The sequence below is a fragment of the Psilocybe cubensis genome, chromosome 4 (genome assembly GCF_017499595.1).
Source record: "Psilocybe cubensis strain MGC-MH-2018 chromosome 4, whole genome shotgun sequence".
Lineage (NCBI taxonomy): Eukaryota > Fungi > Basidiomycota > Agaricomycetes > Agaricales > Agrocybaceae > Psilocybe > Psilocybe cubensis.
In genome coordinates, this window is record NC_063002.1 from 1,058,405 (window position 1) to 1,077,786 (window position 19,382).

General features: G+C 48.8%; 5 protein-coding genes across 5 annotated transcripts; 3 read left to right on the plus strand and 2 right to left on the minus strand.

Moving 5' to 3' along the window:
• Positions 1-2,327: 2,327 nt before the first annotated feature.
• On the plus strand, positions 2,328-6,330 carry JR316_0004446 (Cell wall integrity protein scw1; the record flags this gene model as incomplete). The annotated part of the gene is made up of 4 exons (XM_047890212.1): positions 2,328-2,813; positions 2,863-5,067; positions 5,273-5,434; positions 5,527-6,330. 4 exons carry the CDS (start codon positions 2,328-2,330, stop codon positions 6,328-6,330), a joined length of 3,657 nt encoding a protein of 1,218 aa, XP_047749973.1.
• Positions 6,331-8,489: 2,159 nt separating this feature from the next.
• On the minus strand, positions 8,490-13,058 carry JR316_0004447 (uncharacterized protein; the record flags this gene model as incomplete). The annotated part of the gene is made up of 11 exons (XM_047890213.1): positions 8,490-9,399; positions 9,461-9,621; positions 9,679-9,848; positions 9,909-10,218; positions 10,272-11,368; positions 11,425-11,502; positions 11,555-11,651; positions 11,718-11,902; positions 11,956-12,078; positions 12,200-12,371; positions 12,552-13,058. 11 exons carry the CDS (start codon positions 13,056-13,058, stop codon positions 8,490-8,492), a joined length of 3,810 nt encoding a protein of 1,269 aa, XP_047749974.1.
• A 208-nt stretch (positions 13,059-13,266) lies between these two features.
• Positions 13,267-14,038, plus strand: JR316_0004448 (Mitochondrial import receptor subunit tom20; the record flags this gene model as incomplete). The annotated part of the gene is made up of 4 exons (XM_047890214.1): positions 13,267-13,390; positions 13,447-13,647; positions 13,700-13,897; positions 13,938-14,038. 4 exons carry the CDS (start codon positions 13,267-13,269, stop codon positions 14,036-14,038), a joined length of 624 nt encoding a protein of 207 aa, XP_047749975.1.
• A 476-nt stretch (positions 14,039-14,514) lies between these two features.
• Positions 14,515-15,724, plus strand: JR316_0004449 (putative protein lysine methyltransferase SET5; the record flags this gene model as incomplete). Its single annotated transcript, XM_047890215.1, has 2 exons — positions 14,515-15,195; positions 15,260-15,724. 2 exons carry the CDS (start codon positions 14,515-14,517, stop codon positions 15,722-15,724), a joined length of 1,146 nt encoding a protein of 381 aa, XP_047749976.1.
• Positions 15,725-16,296: 572 nt separating this feature from the next.
• JR316_0004450 (uncharacterized protein) lies at positions 16,297-19,201 on the minus strand (the record flags this gene model as incomplete). Its single annotated transcript, XM_047890216.1, has 5 exons — positions 16,297-16,706; positions 16,764-17,372; positions 17,440-18,577; positions 18,742-18,984; positions 19,046-19,201. 5 exons carry the CDS (start codon positions 19,199-19,201, stop codon positions 16,297-16,299), a joined length of 2,556 nt encoding a protein of 851 aa, XP_047749977.1.
• Positions 19,202-19,382: the final 181 nt, after the last annotated feature.

The window sequence follows — 19,382 nt, forward strand, 5'->3', positions numbered from 1 at the left end:
GAAGCTAAATTTGCGAGAGTGCTAAATCCATTGCTTGTGGAATCCAAAGTTGAGCGATGCGAACTAGCTGCCAGCGTGAAAGCAAGGACATGGTAGTTTGACAGTTGGGTTGGGAGTAGATAGATCGACATGGAAAATGGTGATTCCATTAAATCCAGTGTCCGAAAGTGAGTTTGCTCTGCATGTGCGTCATGGACTGCTGTGCCGGTATGACATTGACAGTGTGCCATTGCAATTGCGGTGAAGGAGCAAAGATGTTCGGCGTGACTCGAAAAGGACACAGCGACAGAATACAGTCTTGTATATGTTATAGTGAGAGTAATTTGGACTATATCTGAGAAGAAATCATGAATGAAGAAAGGTAGAAATGAAAGATCAAAGTACGCGCATGCACTTTGCTTTGTTTGTCCGTCGGTAGACGCCGAGAATGTATGGATTCTTCGGACGAATTCTTTTCTTTTCCTTGATCAAAGACAATTTAAAGAGTTATGGTGTAACTGACTTTTACACACTTATGGCATGACATGCATACTAGCATTAATTCGTGGCTTGGCCAAGGCTTAGTCTTTTGTTGAATGCCAGCACCAGCAGCAAGGTGGAACACTCGAACCATTGACGACTGACTGCACAAACTCTGCACACGCATACACACTTATCAAAAGGTACCAGCACAAGGCAGCAGCTTCGCTTGCTGAGTCGAGTCAGTCTTCAGAGCCCGCTCGGTTTGAAATTCAACTCGACTCGCTACTTGAACTTCGGTGGATAAGCCCGTAGCACGGGGCCGAGGGTTCGTTGGAGTGGAACGTGGACCACCCTCAACCTTTCATTCTACGTGCTGTGGACAGCTGTACGCAAAGACTCTCTTGCATATCGTTCCGGATACTCGTACTTTTGCCACGCTGAACCGAATAGCCGTCATTGGGTCTTGGATTCAAGGAGCTTTACGGATAGACAGACAGCTGGACGCGTCAGTAGGAGAGTATCGGAGCTCGAGATAAGACGAGGAAGACAACGCGTGAGTTGTGCCTCTGAATCCTTTTTTCTTTTCTTTTTTTTTCTTTCCTTTCCTTTATCTTGACTGGCACCGAGTCCCGAGGATGTCAGACAGATGGCTAGGGTGGGAGACACTGGCACATTGGCCATGTCTGTAAAATCGTGGGTGCGGCATGTCGCATCGTGCCTGCCGGGAGCCCAAGCCAGTGTGCAATCTGCTGTGTGGAGTAGGCGTGCTTTTTGATTTATATTATTCGTGCTTTTTGCTCTGTACCCTCTATTCATTCTCTGCACTATCAGAGTTCTTTGAGTGTAGCCCCTATTCATCCCTTTGCCTGCACTTGCAATTGGTTATATTGTCACGCTACATTGCACATTCTTGCTCTCATACTACATATATTAACCCGTGTGGTTGCCAGAAACGACACTGCACAAGATATAAGTTTGGATCTCTCAGAGGTGAGTAGAGAAATAGTGCTGGTTGATTGGTTGATTGATCGTTTGCTCGCTGCATTGACGTCATTATACAAGGTCGAATCTAAGTATAAGTAACTGTAGAAAAACAAACAAACGAGCGAGGAGAACGAGTTTCGAGACAGCCTGTGCATACTGGTGATCAGGGTCCGACGACGCACGAGGTGACGCTGATCGATTGGGCGCGTCCGACGATTGACCGCACGCTTTGAAGAATTCACAAAACTACCTAGGAAACATGGATGGAAGCACAAGCAGTAGTGTTAGTAGTGATAGAACAATTACCGCTGGGCGCATACAGGGGGCTAGTGGGAGTCGGGGAACGGATGGAGGAGAGTCATGGGGCGGGTTTGGACATGGACGCGACGCGGGGGATACTATTAACGATGTAGAGGCTGCTGCCAGCACTACAAAGACGCCCCCACCGGCATATGCGACGCTGAGCGCGAGCACTGGGACCAGCACTGGGTTCGCATATGAGCCGCCGACGCACGCCGAGTTTGGACCTACGCCACTGACGAGGGAGCACGCGCTGCTGGGGGTGCCATACCACGCGTACGAGTACATCGGGAGCCCTGGGGCGCCTGACCGACGAGCACGATGGCGGTTCGTGGGGGGACTGGCGTGGGCGGTGGTTGTGCTGTGGGGGATGGGGGTGCTCTCGTGGCTGGCGCTGGTGGGAGAGGGTGGCCAATAGGAGGGCGGCCGAAGAGGACGGTGCACGTGGTGTTGATTGGTTGTTTACAAAAGGCCCGTGCGTGGGATAAAGTATGGATGGGCAGTTTGATTTGTTGTTGTGACTTAGTGTCGGGGCATCTAACCCTTAGCCATATGTGCCTCCGCTCCTTCTGAACGCCCAAATGCCCGCCCTTCCCCATCCCGATGAGGACTTTATCAACAAATCTCTTCTCGCCATCGTCGATGCCCAGGCAGACGCTGAGCCCGTCGACGACCATCGTCAGTCCGACGCCGACGCCCCTCAGATGTCCTTCTTTCCCCAGAGCAGCAAGCACTTCAGGAACTCCTTCACCTCTTTCCCCAACACTACCCGTCATCGCCACTCTTTCTATCCAGACGTCCAGTACGATACCCGTGCCACCTACGACTACAAGAACTATCTTCCAGAGCCCTACAATCCCAAGCAGTTCCAGGGGCCTTTCCCAAACCAGGTCCAGCTTTCCTCTCAGACCCCATACGGTCCCCATGTCCCAGCCGCGCCCCAGTCGACTTCCGGCGCTGCCATCACTCCCAATGCTCCTCTCCCTATTCAATCTGCCACCAACCCATCCGCTAATGGTGAGGAGATATCTACTATCTTTGTAGTTGGCTTTCCAGAGGACATGCAGGTGCGTCTCTCTTCCTTTGCCTTCAAACTGACGCTCATCAGCCGTACAGGAACGCGAGTTTCAGAACATGTTCACTTTTAGTGCAGGTTTCGAGGCTGCCACTCTCAAGATCCCCAACAAGGAGTATACTGCCTATGGATCCCTCGTCCCAGGCCCCCAAGGTCCCACTCTCGCCAACGGAATGGGCCTCCGTGCACCCACAGCTTTCCCATATCCTGGCCCCAACGATCCGTACAACATGGTCACCGTCAACCCGGCTGGCGTCGTTGTTGACGGTGGCAGAGACGGTGGCATGTCCTCGTGGGGTGGTCCCCAATCCGTTGACGATCTGGCCAATAGCCACTATCTTGGCGCTGGACCGGGTGGTGCTGCTGCCCTCGGGTTGGGTCCCCTCGGCCTGGGCGCTACTGCCATGACCGGTGGCACGAGCCTTACCTTACCCCCACGCAAGCAGATAATCGGCTTCGCCAAATTCCGCACGCGCGACGAGGCACTTGCAGCTCGCGATGTTCTCCAGGGACGCAGAGTAGATATCGAGAAGGGCGCAGTGCTCAAGGCGGAGATGGCAAAGAAGAACTTGCATACCAAGCGGGGAGTGGGCCCCGTTCCCGGGGCCGGTATTGGTGTGCAGCCAGTCGTACAGCAGCAACAGTCACAGCAACAGCAGCAACACATAAATGGTCTCAGTGTTACCGGAATGGACACTTTTAACAATGACTCTGCTGGCTTTGGTGCTTCCTCCAACAGGGACAGTCTCTCTGGCCTCGCCCGTCTTGGATGGCGTGACCAGGGTCAACTTGATCCTGCCAACCCACTGCAATCCAATGGCGCCCATGTTAATGGACGCGATGACGAAGATCGCAAGCGCGATAGCCTGCTTTCCATGGGTCTTGGTGGCTTGTCGCTCGCAAGTAATGCAAATGCGACTGGCCAGCGTGGGCCTCGAGAGCGCGCCGAAGACGAAGAGTGGCGGAGGAAGGAGAAGGAACAGAAGGAGATGAACCTTATGCGTTTGCGCGCGAGCAACGCGGCGGCGTTTGATGCGTTCCATGGCGTCCCAGCGTCGGCTGCTACTAATGCCACAAATGCAAACGGCGCGCCTGGCATGTCAAGGCAGAGTTCGACGGCAAGTACATCCTCTGGCTCTGTTGTGGGCGGAGGACCAGCGAGTAGTAACAGTGGGCTTTGGACGGCAGCGCCTTCTGCATCGACTGTACCGACGGAGAGTGTAGCAGCGTCTAGTCCGATGTTGGCTGATGCTGAAGCAGAAAATCGGGAGGGCGACGAAGCAAAGCAACAACAGGCAGAAGACGAGGTAGTCGGCCCATGGGACCGATTCAATAAGCCCACTAGCGCCAGTTACGCTGCTGTTGCTCGGCCTTCTTATTCTACGAATGGACAACACCATCCCACCGAGTCTGAGAGGTCAACTTCGCCTACACCTTACCAGGAAAACACTCAGCAATACCAGACCCCCGCCCAATACCAACCACAATTTTTGCATTTGCATGAACAACAGCAAGCAGCAGCGGCGGCAGCTGCTGCGGCGACCCAACAGCATTTGTTTGACCAGCCGCATCAGCATCTATACCAGAGTATGTACTCCCAACAGCAGCACTTCCGAAGCTCGCAGAGCGAGTCGAGTGAAACAGGCAGCGTAGTGGGCGCGGATTCGAGTCCGAGCACAAGTAATAACCCCAATATGAACCCGATAGGGTATGTCGGGGCGCGACTGGGATATTCGACAGGCTTTGGCAATGCTTCCACTTCGAGTGCTAGAGAGCCGGTCTCGGTAGCGCCGTCAGTATCGTCGTCATCTGGAGGGGCATCCATTGCGAAGAGCCCGAGTACGGGTTTTAACTTTGGGTCTATGCTTCATTCGACGAGGGGTAGTTTGAATGGTGGAAGCGCTAGTGCTGTATCACCGCCTCCTATCGTTCCTTTGTCATCTTCTGCTGGCGTTGACGCTTCTGTGACTGCCCCCACGTCCATGTCTATTCCTACTTCTGCCCAAAATACCAACACCAGCGCTAATGCCAGTGTAGCTGCCAATGGCGTGATTGGTGCCCCTGCGATGAGCAGCGGAAGTAGCAGTAATGGGGGCAGTGCAAGTGGTAGTGTAAATGGCAGTGGAGGTAATACGTCGCCACAACTCCCGTCACCTGCTGGCTCTGGTATGTCAACAGGATCTTCATCCGCGCAGGCTCCAGGGTCGACGACACATGTAAGAGGGACAGTGGACCAGAATCCTCCTGTGAGTGCTTTTTCATCGCTATAAGAAAGATTTTCCCCCCTTTTCCTTCCTGTACCATATATGTCGCCAGTTTTTATTGTAGTTCAAGTTTGTTAATTTTTTAAAATGTTGTTTTGCTTTAAATTGGAAGTCTAAAAATTCTAAATGCTGACGTGACTTTTCCTTGTTTCTTTCTTTTGTGTGTGGCTTTTTTCGCGTTATGCAGATCAACACGTTGTACGTTGGAAATTTGCCGACGTCGCCGCTTCCTCTCGGGTACTCGAATGACTATTTGGAGGAGACTCTTCGCGCGCTCTTCTCCGCATGCGCTGGGTTCCGGAAACTTTGCTTTAGGCAGAAAGCGAACGGGCCGATGTGTTTTATTGAGGTATGTCATATATGTCCACATGTCTCCTATTTTTTGTCTTCTTTTGTTGTGTGTTTATTGTGTATGGTGTATTGATGACTTTACTTATTTAGTTTGTGGATGTACAACAAGCCACAGATGCGCTGAAAACGATGTCGGGCAACACTCTTGGCGGCATTGTCAAGAACGGGATTCGGCTCTCATTTAGCAAGAACCCACTGGGTGTGCGCACTCCTACTAGTGCAGGTGGTAATAATGGTGGTCCAACGTTGCAGCAGCAACAGCAATTGGTGCAGACGCTGAGCAATCATAACCATGGCAGTAATAATCATAACGGCCATCCCCTTCACCACCATCAATTCAACCACAACCAGCAGCATCAACCCCAGCAGCAGCAGATGGGCCCACCACCGCCTTCTGGCTCGAGTGAGACATTCCAGGCAAGGCTGGGTGAAGAGTCACAACAGCAGCAGCCACCACAGCAACATCGTCTCCCGCCCGGTATCCTTCGCAGAGATTCGACACTTTCACCAACAACGATGTCGTCTTTAGCCCAGGCCCAGGCCCAGTCACCTTCATACATGAATGGCAACGGTTCTGCCAATAGCTTCTTCTCTTCTCCCCCTCCCCGATTCTACACGACCTCACCGCCTGGTCTGAGCTTTGGCGGCGGTGGGTCGGGGTCATCGTCGACGCCGCTGACAGGCGCCTCGAGCGCCTTTATACCCCGCGCAGCTCAGAGTGCGACGGCGGCAGCTGGAGCTGGAGCTGGAGGGTTTTCGCCATTTGGAATTACGTCGTTCGCTGCCGCTGCCGCTGTGGGCAGTAGTGTGTTTGTGCCGCAGCAGCAGCAACAACAAATGCCGCATCTGCCGCAGCTCTCGATACCCGGTGATCAACACCAGCCGGATAGTTGAGGTCCCGCGTCTTCTCAACGATCCGTGTCAACATGTACACATCCATCTTCAGTCTAGAAAATTGTGTGCGAAAACCTCTAGTGGATTTATATCATTTTCCTTTTTTCGTTCTACTCCTTTTCGTACATTGTCTGCATCATCGTCATCTTTTCTCGTCCATTTTTTCCTACTTTCGTCGCATCACAAGCCAATCATAAAGCAAAGCAAAGCAACCCTGCAACATTGAAGCATCGCTCAAACCCTCATGTTAATCCACACATACACGCACACATCCCTCGCATCCTCGCAATCATCAATCAATCAATCATCTTTTTGCAATATATCTTATTGTATTTCGTCGAGGACGTAGACGTTGCAGTGGGAATCTTCCTCCCATTCAACCTTGCCCGTTTCGAACCGATCTACTGTCTACTGCTCGTGCACGTCCCTCCAGTCTCATTACTATTTATCCGTCGATGTATCCAATGCACATATCCAACCACCACGCAAGCTGCACTCGAAGCTCAAGGCACATGTACAAGCTCAAGCACCCGCACGTCCATACTGCCTTCTGCCTGCTCATCTCTGAAGAAACCTTTGCATATTCCCCCTTGTTATTTTTTTTTGGCTCCTTTCTTTTTCCCTTTTTCGTTCCGTTCTCATCGTTTTCTTTTGCGCCCATTTCTTTCGTTCTATCTCATACTGTGTCTCTTCTGTCTCCTGGACATGTTGTCTGTTTGTTGTTTTACCTAGTATCAATCCTCTCTCGCCTCTATGTGCCCTGTCTATCTATTTCGTAAATCACATTCCAAGCCAAACACTTCAAACGACATCCGACAAATGGCGTGTCTTCATACCACTAACAGCCCTTTCACACCCACGTCCAACCACGCCCATCCTCACCACTCCTAACAAACCCCTGCGCCTTTCTGTCAACAAATCGACATACGTTTACTCAATATAACCCCGTTTTCCTCCTTTCTTCTACATGTTTTCTACTGTTCTCTCTGTGTATGGTCTGTTTTTTTACTCGCACATCTGCATTTCAATCAACAACCCCCCGTAATTCGACAACCAAATGCTACATTTTTTTTAAATCAACCCTCACATTGTTACCAATCAATCCATCGTACACACTTTCTCATCTTACTTTTCCTTTTCTCGCCATTACGTCTTTTTATGATTCCCCGCCATTCCATTTCCATTACTTAAGTAGTAGTACACATACATTCAAATTCAAACTCAAGGTCTAATCCAGACACCTCAATATTACATCCCCCTTTTCTTTTCTTTTCATCTTCTCCAGTATTCCCTAGCCTAGCCTACTTACAATTAGCCAACTTGTTTTTTAACAGTTTGTTGTATAACGTTTTTTACTTCTACCATCCGTATCAATATACTCTGATTTCTCGTCCCATTGCACTCGTAATTCATACTGAGTACTCATTGGTGAATCTCTTGGAGTTTTTCTTGAAAATTACTCGGCCAGCCCAATAAGATGACCTCGATTTCTAAACGAGTCACGTCGCCCATCACCACGAGAACCAATAATCCAAATTTGTTCTCGGGTTCGGTAGAATAGAATATAATTAATAGATAGAATTGAAGCATGCACCGCTACATAATCAATACATTCCAAAACTACATTCACCATCCACTATAACTCATGAGACGAAGGGGCGGCAACCCTGCCTATATAGCAAAGTTGTTTGAGCGGAACGGATACAATGCATGTTTTGTGTTTTTTTTTTTTTGTTCTCTCGAATTACAATAAACATCGAAACACAAACACAAGCATAACATGCGTCGGGTGATAGTTAAGAAAAAAAAGAACACAAATAGATCCTTATACCATCCTCAAGCCCAACAACCCACCGCCGCGGGTAAAAACGAAATAAAAGGTCATAATTAGCTGAAAGGGAAGATGAAGAAAAACAACATGAGTGGGCATGAGTATTTGTCGACATGAGTAGGAGTAATGAAGTGTGAAGAAAAGGGAGAATCTAGCACCGTCTGGAAGAAATGTACATCGAATGCGAAGGATGAGTATCGTCAAAATTAGGTCCGTACGTAAAAAAGGGGACGAAGTCAGAAACGAAGAGGAGAATGGGTAAAAGGTAAGAAAAGAAAGTTACGGGGGTAAGATGAGGAATGTGTCACGACACGAGGCATGTCAAAAGCTACCCCGTGTCCTCGTCTTTTTTTCCCAGTTCTGAAGAAGGCGGAGTATCAGCGGGAGGAGAAGGCAACTCGGCGTCTTCTTTAGAAAGAGAAACTGCAAGCGCCGTTGTCGTAGAGGCCACTGCTAAACCGACCGAACCAAACTTGACCTTGATTTTCTTGGAAGGCGGGTCATCTCCAGCTTTGGATTTGCCCAGCGCTATCTGTGGCGTCTGCTTCTTGTTTGATTCTGCCTTCGGTGCCTTAGTGAGTCGGGTAAGAAGCTCATCGTCATCATCGTCGTCTTCCCGTCGTCTTTTTTCACTTGGTCGCAAGGGGGCGAGGGTAGGAGATGGTGATTGCGAACGCGCTCTCTGTGTCCGTGCAAGAGCTTCGAGGAGGTTGTCTTCTTCGTCTTCTTTATTATAGCGCATTGGAGGTGGACCGGAAGACTCTATTACAGGAGAAACAGGTTGATCAGTGGGTCTTCGACTCGTCGTTGTAAAGTTTTCAGATGACGGTGACGTTGAACCTAAATCCGAAGCAGTTGGGCCTGATGTTGCTGGTAGGATTTCAGTCGCATCGGAAGAGCCTGATTCCTCATCTTCGTTGTCATCATCTTCATAGTCAAGTAAGGCGCTGAGCTGTGGTGCCTTAAGAGGGGGAGGTCGATAGCCTTTAGGTGCACTGGTAAGTCCTGGCCGCCGTTTTCGCTTCATGCCGGTATTATTGGTCGACAGGGGTGAGACCACTGAAGATGCGTTCCCACCAGCAGACGACGCCCATTGCCGTTGCTGGTAGCTCGTAGGAACGAACCCACTCGTCGTCGAGATATATTCGTCATCTTCGTCGTCGTCCGCATTGAAATAGTCTTCCTCGGCAGTGTCAGGAACATGACCCGGGCCCGACCATCCTCGATCAAGACCGGATCTGAAATAAAGAGAAAATGACATCAATGGAAGCCGGATATTGAAAACGTGGAATGACATACTTGTCAGGGGGAGACGATACTTCAGGAGGCGGTGCAATGTTCATTTCATGTCTCCGGATGAAAAGCTCAAAACGCTGGGCTCCGAGGGGAGTTTTCGAAAGTTTTTCAATCTCTGATTCGTGATGGACCATGCAAAATTTGATCAAATCCTTCATATTTTCCTAGACCGTACAAAGGTCAGTTTAACAAGCCAGGTAGGCGAACTGAGAAGAGCGCACCCTGCGCATGTGTTCGAAATACTCTTGACATGAGCAGCTCAGCAAATTGTCTCGCCGCGATTCTTTAAGGGTCAAATCAAGAATAGGCTTCAAGATATCATGCTTCATGATCTGAGTATGAGAATTCGGGTTGCCTTGCTTTAGAAGCAAGCGGAAGATACGGAAGGCGGCTAGAAAAGAACATTCACAGTCAGCGGTCTGAAAATCCAGGAAATGTGCTGGGGGCTCACAGTGGCGCAAATGCTTATCTTTGGCCTTGAAAAGCGTGGCGATACGAGCGAGAATGTCGGTAGACATGATATAAAAATGGCTGCGGAAATTGTGCTGTTGCAGAAAGTTATGCACCAGATCGCATAGGTAAACGAAACGATTCGTGGCATCTCTCGTAAGTGACAAGCTAGGTTCAGTGAAATTCTTCCATTCTGAGAGATCCAAAAGAGGTTTTAGGAGTGTCGATATGCAATGCTTGTAAAAATATTCGATGAAGCGTTCGGTGCCTGGCTCATCTTTACGGACCATCGTAGGTAATTTAGGCCCGACCTGCAGTCACAATGATTAAACTTTTATTTACGATAATGGAAAAAGATCCTCACCTCGGAGCCTGATCCGGCTGTGCTGTCGATGGTGGGAGTGTCTAGCCACACCTTGAGAGCATCGCCGACTTGACTCTGTACCGCGAGATCCTTGCTCTTTGCCATAATTCGACAAAGTACATGCAAGAATGTCTCCGCCTTATCGGCACCTTTTTTTCCCGACTCCCGCTCCTTTTCGATTGCAACAGTCTGCTTCAGCACATGCGCCCTCACACCGTTGATATCATGATCCAGCAGTGCCGATAACACCTCGCCTCCAGCACTGATCATCTGCTTGTTGGCGTCCACATTCTCCGGCAACTCCATTGCCCACTGCACAGCAAATAAAACTCCGCGATCGACCAAGGTGCGAAAAAGCCCTATTCTCGCTGGCATTTGCACGTTCTTGCCCATTATTGCGAGCTGTTGGAGCAGCAGAACTACCTCTCTACGAAGTGCTATATCGTCTTCCGACAGATCGTCAGGTGGTGCAAATGCATATGAATTCGACCGTCTACCTCGACCATTAGTGTGGGCGCTAGTCCCATTGACAGCTTTTGGACTTGACGCAGCGGGCTTCTGGTCTACATCCATTTGAGATGCATCTGTCTTGACGTTGTCACCATTTGTATTGAGGCTAATAACCAATGGTTGTGACTGCGAGGTAGGAGTTGAAGTTAGTGTTTGAGAAGAACTTGATGTTGAGGTGTCTGCGTGCGGATGTTGCTCATGGGTAAGCTGATTTGAAGATGCGGGAGCTTGAAGTTGTTGTTGTTGTTGCTGAGTTTGCAGGGTTGCCCGTCTTGCAGTCGAGCTGCCTCCTATCAGCATATCCTCATTTACAAAAAGCCGGACAACATCATGTAGAAATTGAGGTTCTTGCTGAATGTGCTGGATGATATCTATCTGATTGAAAATGATACATGAATTGAGGACATTAAATGTGGAGTCATCGAGGGCGCGGGCAAGGACGACATCTTTTAAAAATTGGAGGCGGTAGGTGTGGTGAATCTTCTTTTGTATACTGACATCGCGCATCGGGATAGGTTGGTGAAATTGAGCAGTGTTGTGAAGAAAGTCACGGTAGTTGGCCTTGTGTTGGGGGAAGTCTGGATCGTCTTCATGGTTTGCAATGACGTCAGAATTCGCGTTGCCGAGATACACATAAGCTTACATTCCAACATGCCGACGACACCAAAAAATATATCATCTTCCAAGATGTGTTCGTACATCGTGTGGTCGTTCAACATCACTGATACAAATCGTTGGTATTAAAAATGGTATGCAGAAACGTGTTTTCTTACGTATTGATTGCATGAGACTACACAGGGCATGCAAATTCTCCAGGTTTTCCAAATCTTCGGCAGTATGCATGACTTTGATGAGAGCTTTGATGTAATTCTGAGCAACATGAATTGGAAATTAGAAAGCACATCAAATTTCACTTTGTAATAATGCGTTGCTTACCTCTCGCTGAATATAGTCGCATATCCTCTCTTTCACGGTCTGCGTCCTTGCCAATGCTTTGATTGCTCTCTCAATTTCGCTGATGATCCCTAGCTGCGGCGGCGGAAGGTGTCCAGATCGAATGATGCTGGACGTTGTAACTGAAGTCTCTCCTAGTAGAGGCGAAGATACGACAGTCGGGTCGTCTGATAACCAATTTTAGATTTCATATCCGAAGGACGATGAGAAGGCGACTGACCAGACATATTCATATGGCGTTGTACTTCCTGAATGAACGCCCAGGTCTCTGCACAACCTTCTGGATCTTGAAAACTGAGGGCGTAATCAACACCATCAGGTTCGGTCCATACGATAAGTGTATCTACGAATATGTTTATTAGAAATTTAGAAATACAAGTCAATGATTTATTGTGAATGGTCGTGTGCGCTGTTCCCAGAAAGCGCGTGTCGGCCGCTCCCAAAAAACGTCACCGATAGCTCACCTTGCTGACGCTGATACACATCATTCGACCGAATAGCTGTCGATAGAATGACTTGGTTGGGGTTTCGTTCAGACCGAGCCACAAGAAGAGCGTCGCTCGTTTCTTCTGAGATCTGGCCATAGCAGAAAGCAGTTCCTTGGTCTATCCATCGTGATCCGGTCAACTGGTAGACCTGAGAAGAGATGTCAGCGAGTGTAAGGTGTGACAAATATGGGTCGCTGGTGCCATGAGTTGGAAGTTTGCGTCTGGTGGCACAATGAAATTACTCGAGACAAGCTTCTTCCAATATGGACATAGGAGCGATAAGGGGGATTGGGGGAAATTGGAGAACAGAAAATAGGACAGTGCGCACCTTTACGCGTTTCAATTCATGATCAGATTCCGGCAGCCAATCCCCACCTTCGTCAGTCATGATCAAGCCTCCGTCGCCTAGACCAGGATCATGGGTTGGTGTATGTTCAACCAAGTCAATCTGACCATTGACATGCCTCAACAGAACCTCCCCGTCTTCTTTAATTATGGATGTATCAGCCTCTACGTTCTCCGTCTCCGAGTGTCCGCCTTTGTCTTGAGCGACGCCAATTACTTCCGTCGTCTGAACGAATTCGCCTTCCGTTTGCGGACTCTCGGTCGCAGGATGAAGCGATGCTGAATGAGAAAGATCGTCCGGGGCGATATTTGCCACGGCTGTAGCAGCTGGATCCTGATCTACGGATGAGTGCGAGTCCTGAAGAGACGAGTGTGAATCGAGAATGGTGGTGGAACCAGCACCAATGGGATGCGCCGCGCCCGCGAGAGAGTTGGTGGATGTGTGAAGGAGAGACTGTGGATCCGTGGACGCGCTGGCGAGGCCGTTCATGGGCAGCGACTCGAAATAACGGCCGGGGGAGAAGTCGAGACGAGAAAAATGAACGGAGAGTGACAGAGAACACTCGGGTCGTGGGTAACTTTCCGCCAAATAAACCACCGGTCCGCTTGTCTCGAAATATCCCCAGGAACCATTAATTATGTAATCACCAAAAAATCCCTTTTTTCAGCACAGCCGCTGTTCAACCCAGACATCGACCATGGACAACAGGTCCACGTCCTACATCACCCTCGCCGCCGTCTCCCTTGCCGCCGGTCTTGCAGCCTATGCTGTATACTTCGACTACAAGCGGAGGAACGATGTCGAGTTCCGCAAAAAGCTCAGTATGTTGCTGTCACTGCCACTGCCCCCGCCTGCCACAATTGACGCCTTGCTGCAGAAAAGGAGAAAAAACGCGTCGAGAAAGCCGTAGCCCAGAGCAAACAGAGCGAGCTCGCAGAGTCCTCGGGTGAAATTGACGAGCAGGCCCTCCGCGAAGTCATCAAAACAATTCGGAGTGAACCAGGTCCCCAGACCTCGGACGAAAAAGAGGGCTACTTCATGTCCCAAGTCAGCATCGGCGAACAACTCTCTCTTCAAGGTATCCTATGCGCGTTTTTTCTTTAGGAGAATGAGGACTCATGTTTTATTAGGCCCCAGGATGTACTTGCCAGCTGCAGCTGCCTTCTTTCGGGCGCTCCGAGTGTACCCTTCCCCCGTCGAGCTTATTGGTATCTATGAAAAGACGATTGTTGATCCTGTTTTCAAGGTGTGCTGCACACTTTTCCCGCTTGCGTATTATTCACCGACAACATTATTCACAGCTGGTCATGCAATTAACTCAGTTAGACGTAAGTGATTTTAATTCACCAATACATAACAACATGTTAGATCTCGACGACAACGCTACTCCACCTAGGGGCCCTCCGTCTGAGACCTCCTCTCAGGAATGGGACAAATTGACGGATCCCGACTCTCATCCATCAGCCTAAGTTGTTGGGAAGGAATGAGCACTGCCCCAGCAGTTTTCAAAATTGGGATTACGTCATTCATGATTGCTGGCACGTCTCGCGATAGAAGGAGAGAAGAGTCGAGATGAAAGTAGTGCGTTCGTAGAAGATATTAACAATCATACCCCCTCCTATCCCTTTTCACATCCGTTTTGCAACACATTTTCTAATACATCTGTTGCATATTCTCGTCCTATTCTTGATGGTTCCCAGGTTAAACATCGAATCGAAGGTGCGCCTTACATCGATGTCTGAGTGTGCTTCAACGACTGAGTGGTCCCGTGCTTTAAACTCCAGCCTACTACGATAATTTCCCACCTAAACGAACCAATGTATCTGTTGTCAGCCGCGAAATAACGCCGGGACAGGGTAATAGGCAGGTCCTTGTCGTGGATAAGGACTTTGTTGCTGGAGAAGTTATCTACAAGGTTTTAATTAGCAAAATTCTCGAAGCGACAATGCATCCTGAAAGCCTTTATTTCCAGGAATTCCCCGTAGTCACCGCTCTAGATTCAGACCTTCAAGAAAAGGGGACTCACTGCGCCCATTGTCTTCGCCCCATCCAACCAGGAATGTCACTACAAGACCCTTCGGACACCAGCAGTCCATTCCGCCTGACATACTGCTCCAAAGCCTGCATGATTGCATCCAAAAACCAGTACCACTCGCTTCTGTTCTCCTTAGAGAATCCCTTGCCCGCTGAAATCCCCACAATAGCTCAGACCCAGGAAGAGGTAAACAAACGCGCCGCGGCTCAATCTGATTTCGCCGACTTCATCAAGGGCGAACACCGTCTTGCCCCGCTTCTGGTTGCGCGCTTCATCGCGCGTCAGGTCGCTGGAGAAACCCAAAAATTAGTCTCGGTTACAGCATCCGGCATGTCTGCGACCTCATCTACTGACGACTTCACCGACGCCGACCACCCCATTGAGAAGTATGTCCTTGCTGACCATCTCGAGCGCCTCAGGTACCTTGAAATTCCAACGAATTCAACGGAAACCAAGCTCCTGTCTGATGTACTCTCAACTGCCCTTCCTGGCCTGGAAGCATTCATCACCGAGGAAAAGTATGCAACTTCGTGCGGTAAAATGGCTTACAATGCCTTTGGTGTATGCTTTGGCGGAGGACGCGATGACCGAGTACGTCATCATTCCTCTCTCATTATGGTCAATATATCTTTTGCTCATCATTGGTTAACTCTAGCCCGAGCCCGCTGCTCGCCCGGAAGACGTCGAGAAAACGCGGACACCCTATGGAACTCACCGCCAAATCGGCAGTGCATTGTATACCGTTTCTTCATACCTCACACACTCCTGCAAACCCTCCGCGCGCCCCTCCTTTAGCTCTGGCACCGCGGAAATCTCGATCATTGCTAACCGTGACCTCAAGAAGGGTGACGTGCTCACCGTCGCGTTCGTTGATGTTACACAGCACCCCGACGAATCTGTTATCGAGTGTAGACGTCGTAGACGCTTCGAGCTTGCCCGTGGCTGGAGGTTTTCCTGTGCATGCGAGAGGTGCATCGAAGAGGCTCAAGCACTTACGGCTGAGGAGAAAGGGAGTGCGTCTGAGGAGCAGATGAAAGACGAGTCGAAGGTTGAGGCTTCCATAAGAAACTTTGCGAAGTCTGAACAAGTGACTCAGTCCGAAGAGACCATTGACGCTTAATCTGTTTTTTATTGGTCGATGTTGTGTTATTGATGTTGCCGCGACCCTCACTACATGATATGGTTGTTCAGAGGTGGATTATTCACAAGAGATCGATGTTCATCTGCTGAATAGTACCACCACTCCTCATAATGCAAAATAATAATAACGTAGTATTTGTTAATTTGTGGTGCTATTGAAAGCAATCAAATCATGCAAATTAAAAATTTACAAGTACAGTAAAAAGAAGGTGGTAGAAAGCTAGGTATCCCAAAGTAGTAAAAGAAAGCATATGCCACGAGAGCAATACAAATGAAGAGTCAACAAGTATAATACAGCGTGCAAAAGAACGAATGGGCACAATGAAAAATGAATAAAGAGATAAAGAAATAACCAAAGTTCAAAACAATGTTAGAAAACAAGACAGCTATTATAAACAATAAGGTGTACAATGTACCACTATGTGTTGATGAAGAAAGGATGTTCAGCCAATCTGCATCATTTGTTATATGATAAATAAGACGAAAGAATGTATGCTTAATTTATTTCAACAAAGTGGGATCCTCTCAACCTGGGATTGGGTTGAATGTGGGTCATGCCAAACTTCTCCACATCCCTTCTTCAGGTATCGCGTTTCGAGCTTGAATTATTTTTAGAGCATGTTTGCGAGCCTTCTGTCCAACTTCCGAAGAAACGGGACCCGCCTCATCGCCATCGTCATCATCTTCGTCTTCATCATCCTCGGGAATCGTGAAGTCCAGGGCGGGACCTGGATCCTGGCCACGATTTCGATCCCGCTCTGCATATGCTAAATCACGAATAGCAGCAGCTGAAAGTTGCTTGCTATTAACACTGAAAGATGGAACACTCGCGAGAGCTTTGTTTGGCATGGCAGAAGGGACAATATAAGATGCAAGGGAAAGGGGCTCCTTTTGCTTAGGTCGCATGACCTCGATGCGCAAAGAGCCGGGTAAACCACGCTCAGCGTATGTTCGATATTCATCTGTACAGAAATTATTAACTAGACACGATAGTATATGAATACAAAGAACAAACAAACCTTCTTTGTCGTCTTCAACGTCGAGCATGAGCACCTTTGCCTTTGTTTCGAATTTCACCCCCTTGGATTTTGTTCCGGTGGGAGATATGGAACCAGCCTTCGATGGCTCAGTTGAGTCATCAGCTCCCTTGTTCGATGTATCGGTAGACTTGTCTGGCACTGAAATTTTCTTTGAATTCTGTCGCCGTGTAAATATTTGCCATGCCTTACTATTTGGCGCCCATGCCCCACGATGACTCGGGGTCTCAGCTGCAACCAATTTCAGAAGAGCCGCGTCGGTTTCACTCAGAGGAACGGCGGGCGATGTCGTGACGCGCGAGGTACCTTCATTCCGTGCGAGACTTGTGGAGGGCCGAGAGAAAGGTAACATACCCTGTGACGACGAATCCACACCTGGCTGACTTCTGACTGGACGGATATTCGACGGAGCGGGTAGAGAAGCCGGACGCAATGATGCAAATGCCTCAAAGGCAGGGTTGGGACGTTTGCTGCGAATATTGATTGGGCGAGGGATAGATTGTTCAAGGAGTGGAAGAGTATTATGTCGATCATTAGTCGATTTCTCCATCGACTCTTCTCCGTCAATGTCTTCCAATGGGAAGAGCATTTCTAAAACCAAACAAAAATAAAATGTCAACAGATGTTCCTTTAGTTTTGAATGAGACAAAGAAATAACCTCTAGATTCAGATTCTCCTGCAGTAGTCTCCCCTTCCGTACTCTCTCCATCACTCTGGGCAGTCATCACAGCGGGTGCGACATCAAAAGTGACCTTCCTCTTGCCCTTGTCGCGGCCGCGTGTTGGAAGTCCATCACCATCATGTTTAACAGGTTTCTCAGCAAGAGTCTCCTTGGTTTGATGCGTTGTGGAAATTGATTCACTTCCTGCATCCTCAACTTGATCAGCATGATCTGCTGAAGCAGCTAGTCCCCGTTGCCTCCTAGACAGTTCTTCCTCTTTGAGGCGCTTATGTCGAGCCATTTCCTCTTCGAGATTAAGGAAATACCGATAGCTTTGTTGTGTATTAAGATTTTCATCCAGATTTCTCTTAAACTCCTGAGTACTGATGCCTGCCGTACGAGGACGAGTTAGTGTTGACGATCCAGATCTTGGCGTTGATAAGGTGCTCGAGCTAGCTTCATTGGCAACGCCATCGGATTCCGCCTCAATCTGATCCCGCCGAGTATTCCTCGGGTGGTGGAAACCAGAATTGGCCAAGGATGCTGAGAGAGCAGACACCCGCGGAAGAGATTGGGAAATAGTGGAGAGGTTCGAAGATACGCGTTGGGGGACAAAACTTGTGATCTTGACAGATGAAGATACTTCTGAGCCTGTACGGGAGCTGCCTGGAGCAAACAAATCGAGGTCTTTGCCCTGTCCAGCGCTGGATGGCGAGCGGACGGAATTGCCACCATTACTCCGTTCTTCTTGTATTGCATTAAGATGCTCCCTATAGTCTCTCCATAGGCCATCTACCTGACTTTTCAGTTCCTTTTCTTTCATCTCGATGCCGGCAGTCTCGGCCTTTACGAAATCTCGTATACGCTGTTCTGCACTCGCACGTAATGCCTGCGATTCTTTCGTAGCTAGCCCTGCCAGTAGGACGAAGATAGGATGTGAAGATGTGTATGGGGGTGGCAAGAACAACGGTGGCAAATTGGAGAGGTACGAAGGGGGTTCATCGGATGATGGTTTTGTAAGATAGATGGTCTCTTCCTCGTCCACTACTGGCGAAGGGTTACGAGATGGGAGCAAAAGAGATAGATAGGGAGCATAAGATGTCGACTTTTCCGCTTGAGATATGTTCTCCCCAATCTATTTTAAATATTAGAACGAGTCAGATAAAATCGACGCCTTTCGTGAAATTGCGAGGGCAAAAAATGCAAAGTCGACACCATCGTCCAAAATTTAGGTCAAAGAGCATATAAAGTCCTCTGACGTGCTATTGAACCAAGAATCACAGTCAGAACAATACTCACTAGGGTATCCTTATGCACCTCAATCCATCCAGTAGCGCTCTTCATGATCTCATGCTCTACCCAATCTTCCGTGGGCAGCAAAGTCGAATCGTTCCCTTCAACATCAGGTGAAATGATCTGGTAAACGCGATAAACATGCAGATTGCACAAAAGGCACGCCAAAGTAGTAAAACGAGAGCATTTGGTAGTGCCTGATACAGGCATTGGTTTGGACGGAATGCGAACGGTAACCTGAGGATGAGTCTAGAAAAGATAAACAATCTTTAGGACAGCCACTTGTCAATATCTTGACCAAAGAACATACCACAGAAATTCCATCGTCCTGAACGAAGACTGGGGTGTATTGTGGATCGCTTGGACATTCAGGAGCAGCGGAAGAGGGCTGGGAGGTATTTATGCGAACATTTAAACATTTACAAGCGTAAAAAGTGGCCAGTCCCTCGGAAATGGCGCTGGCCATAGGACGGCTGAATGAAATGGGTTGGTGGTGAGGAATGTCGTTGTGGGCGTCGGACGTGGTTTTGTGTCAAGGCCTATATTCGGAGTGAGCGGACCCGGATCGGGCACCCGGAACTTGAAGCGGACAACGAATCTGACATTGAAAATGCCAAGTACCAAGAAAATGTGTCCCATTGTTCTTA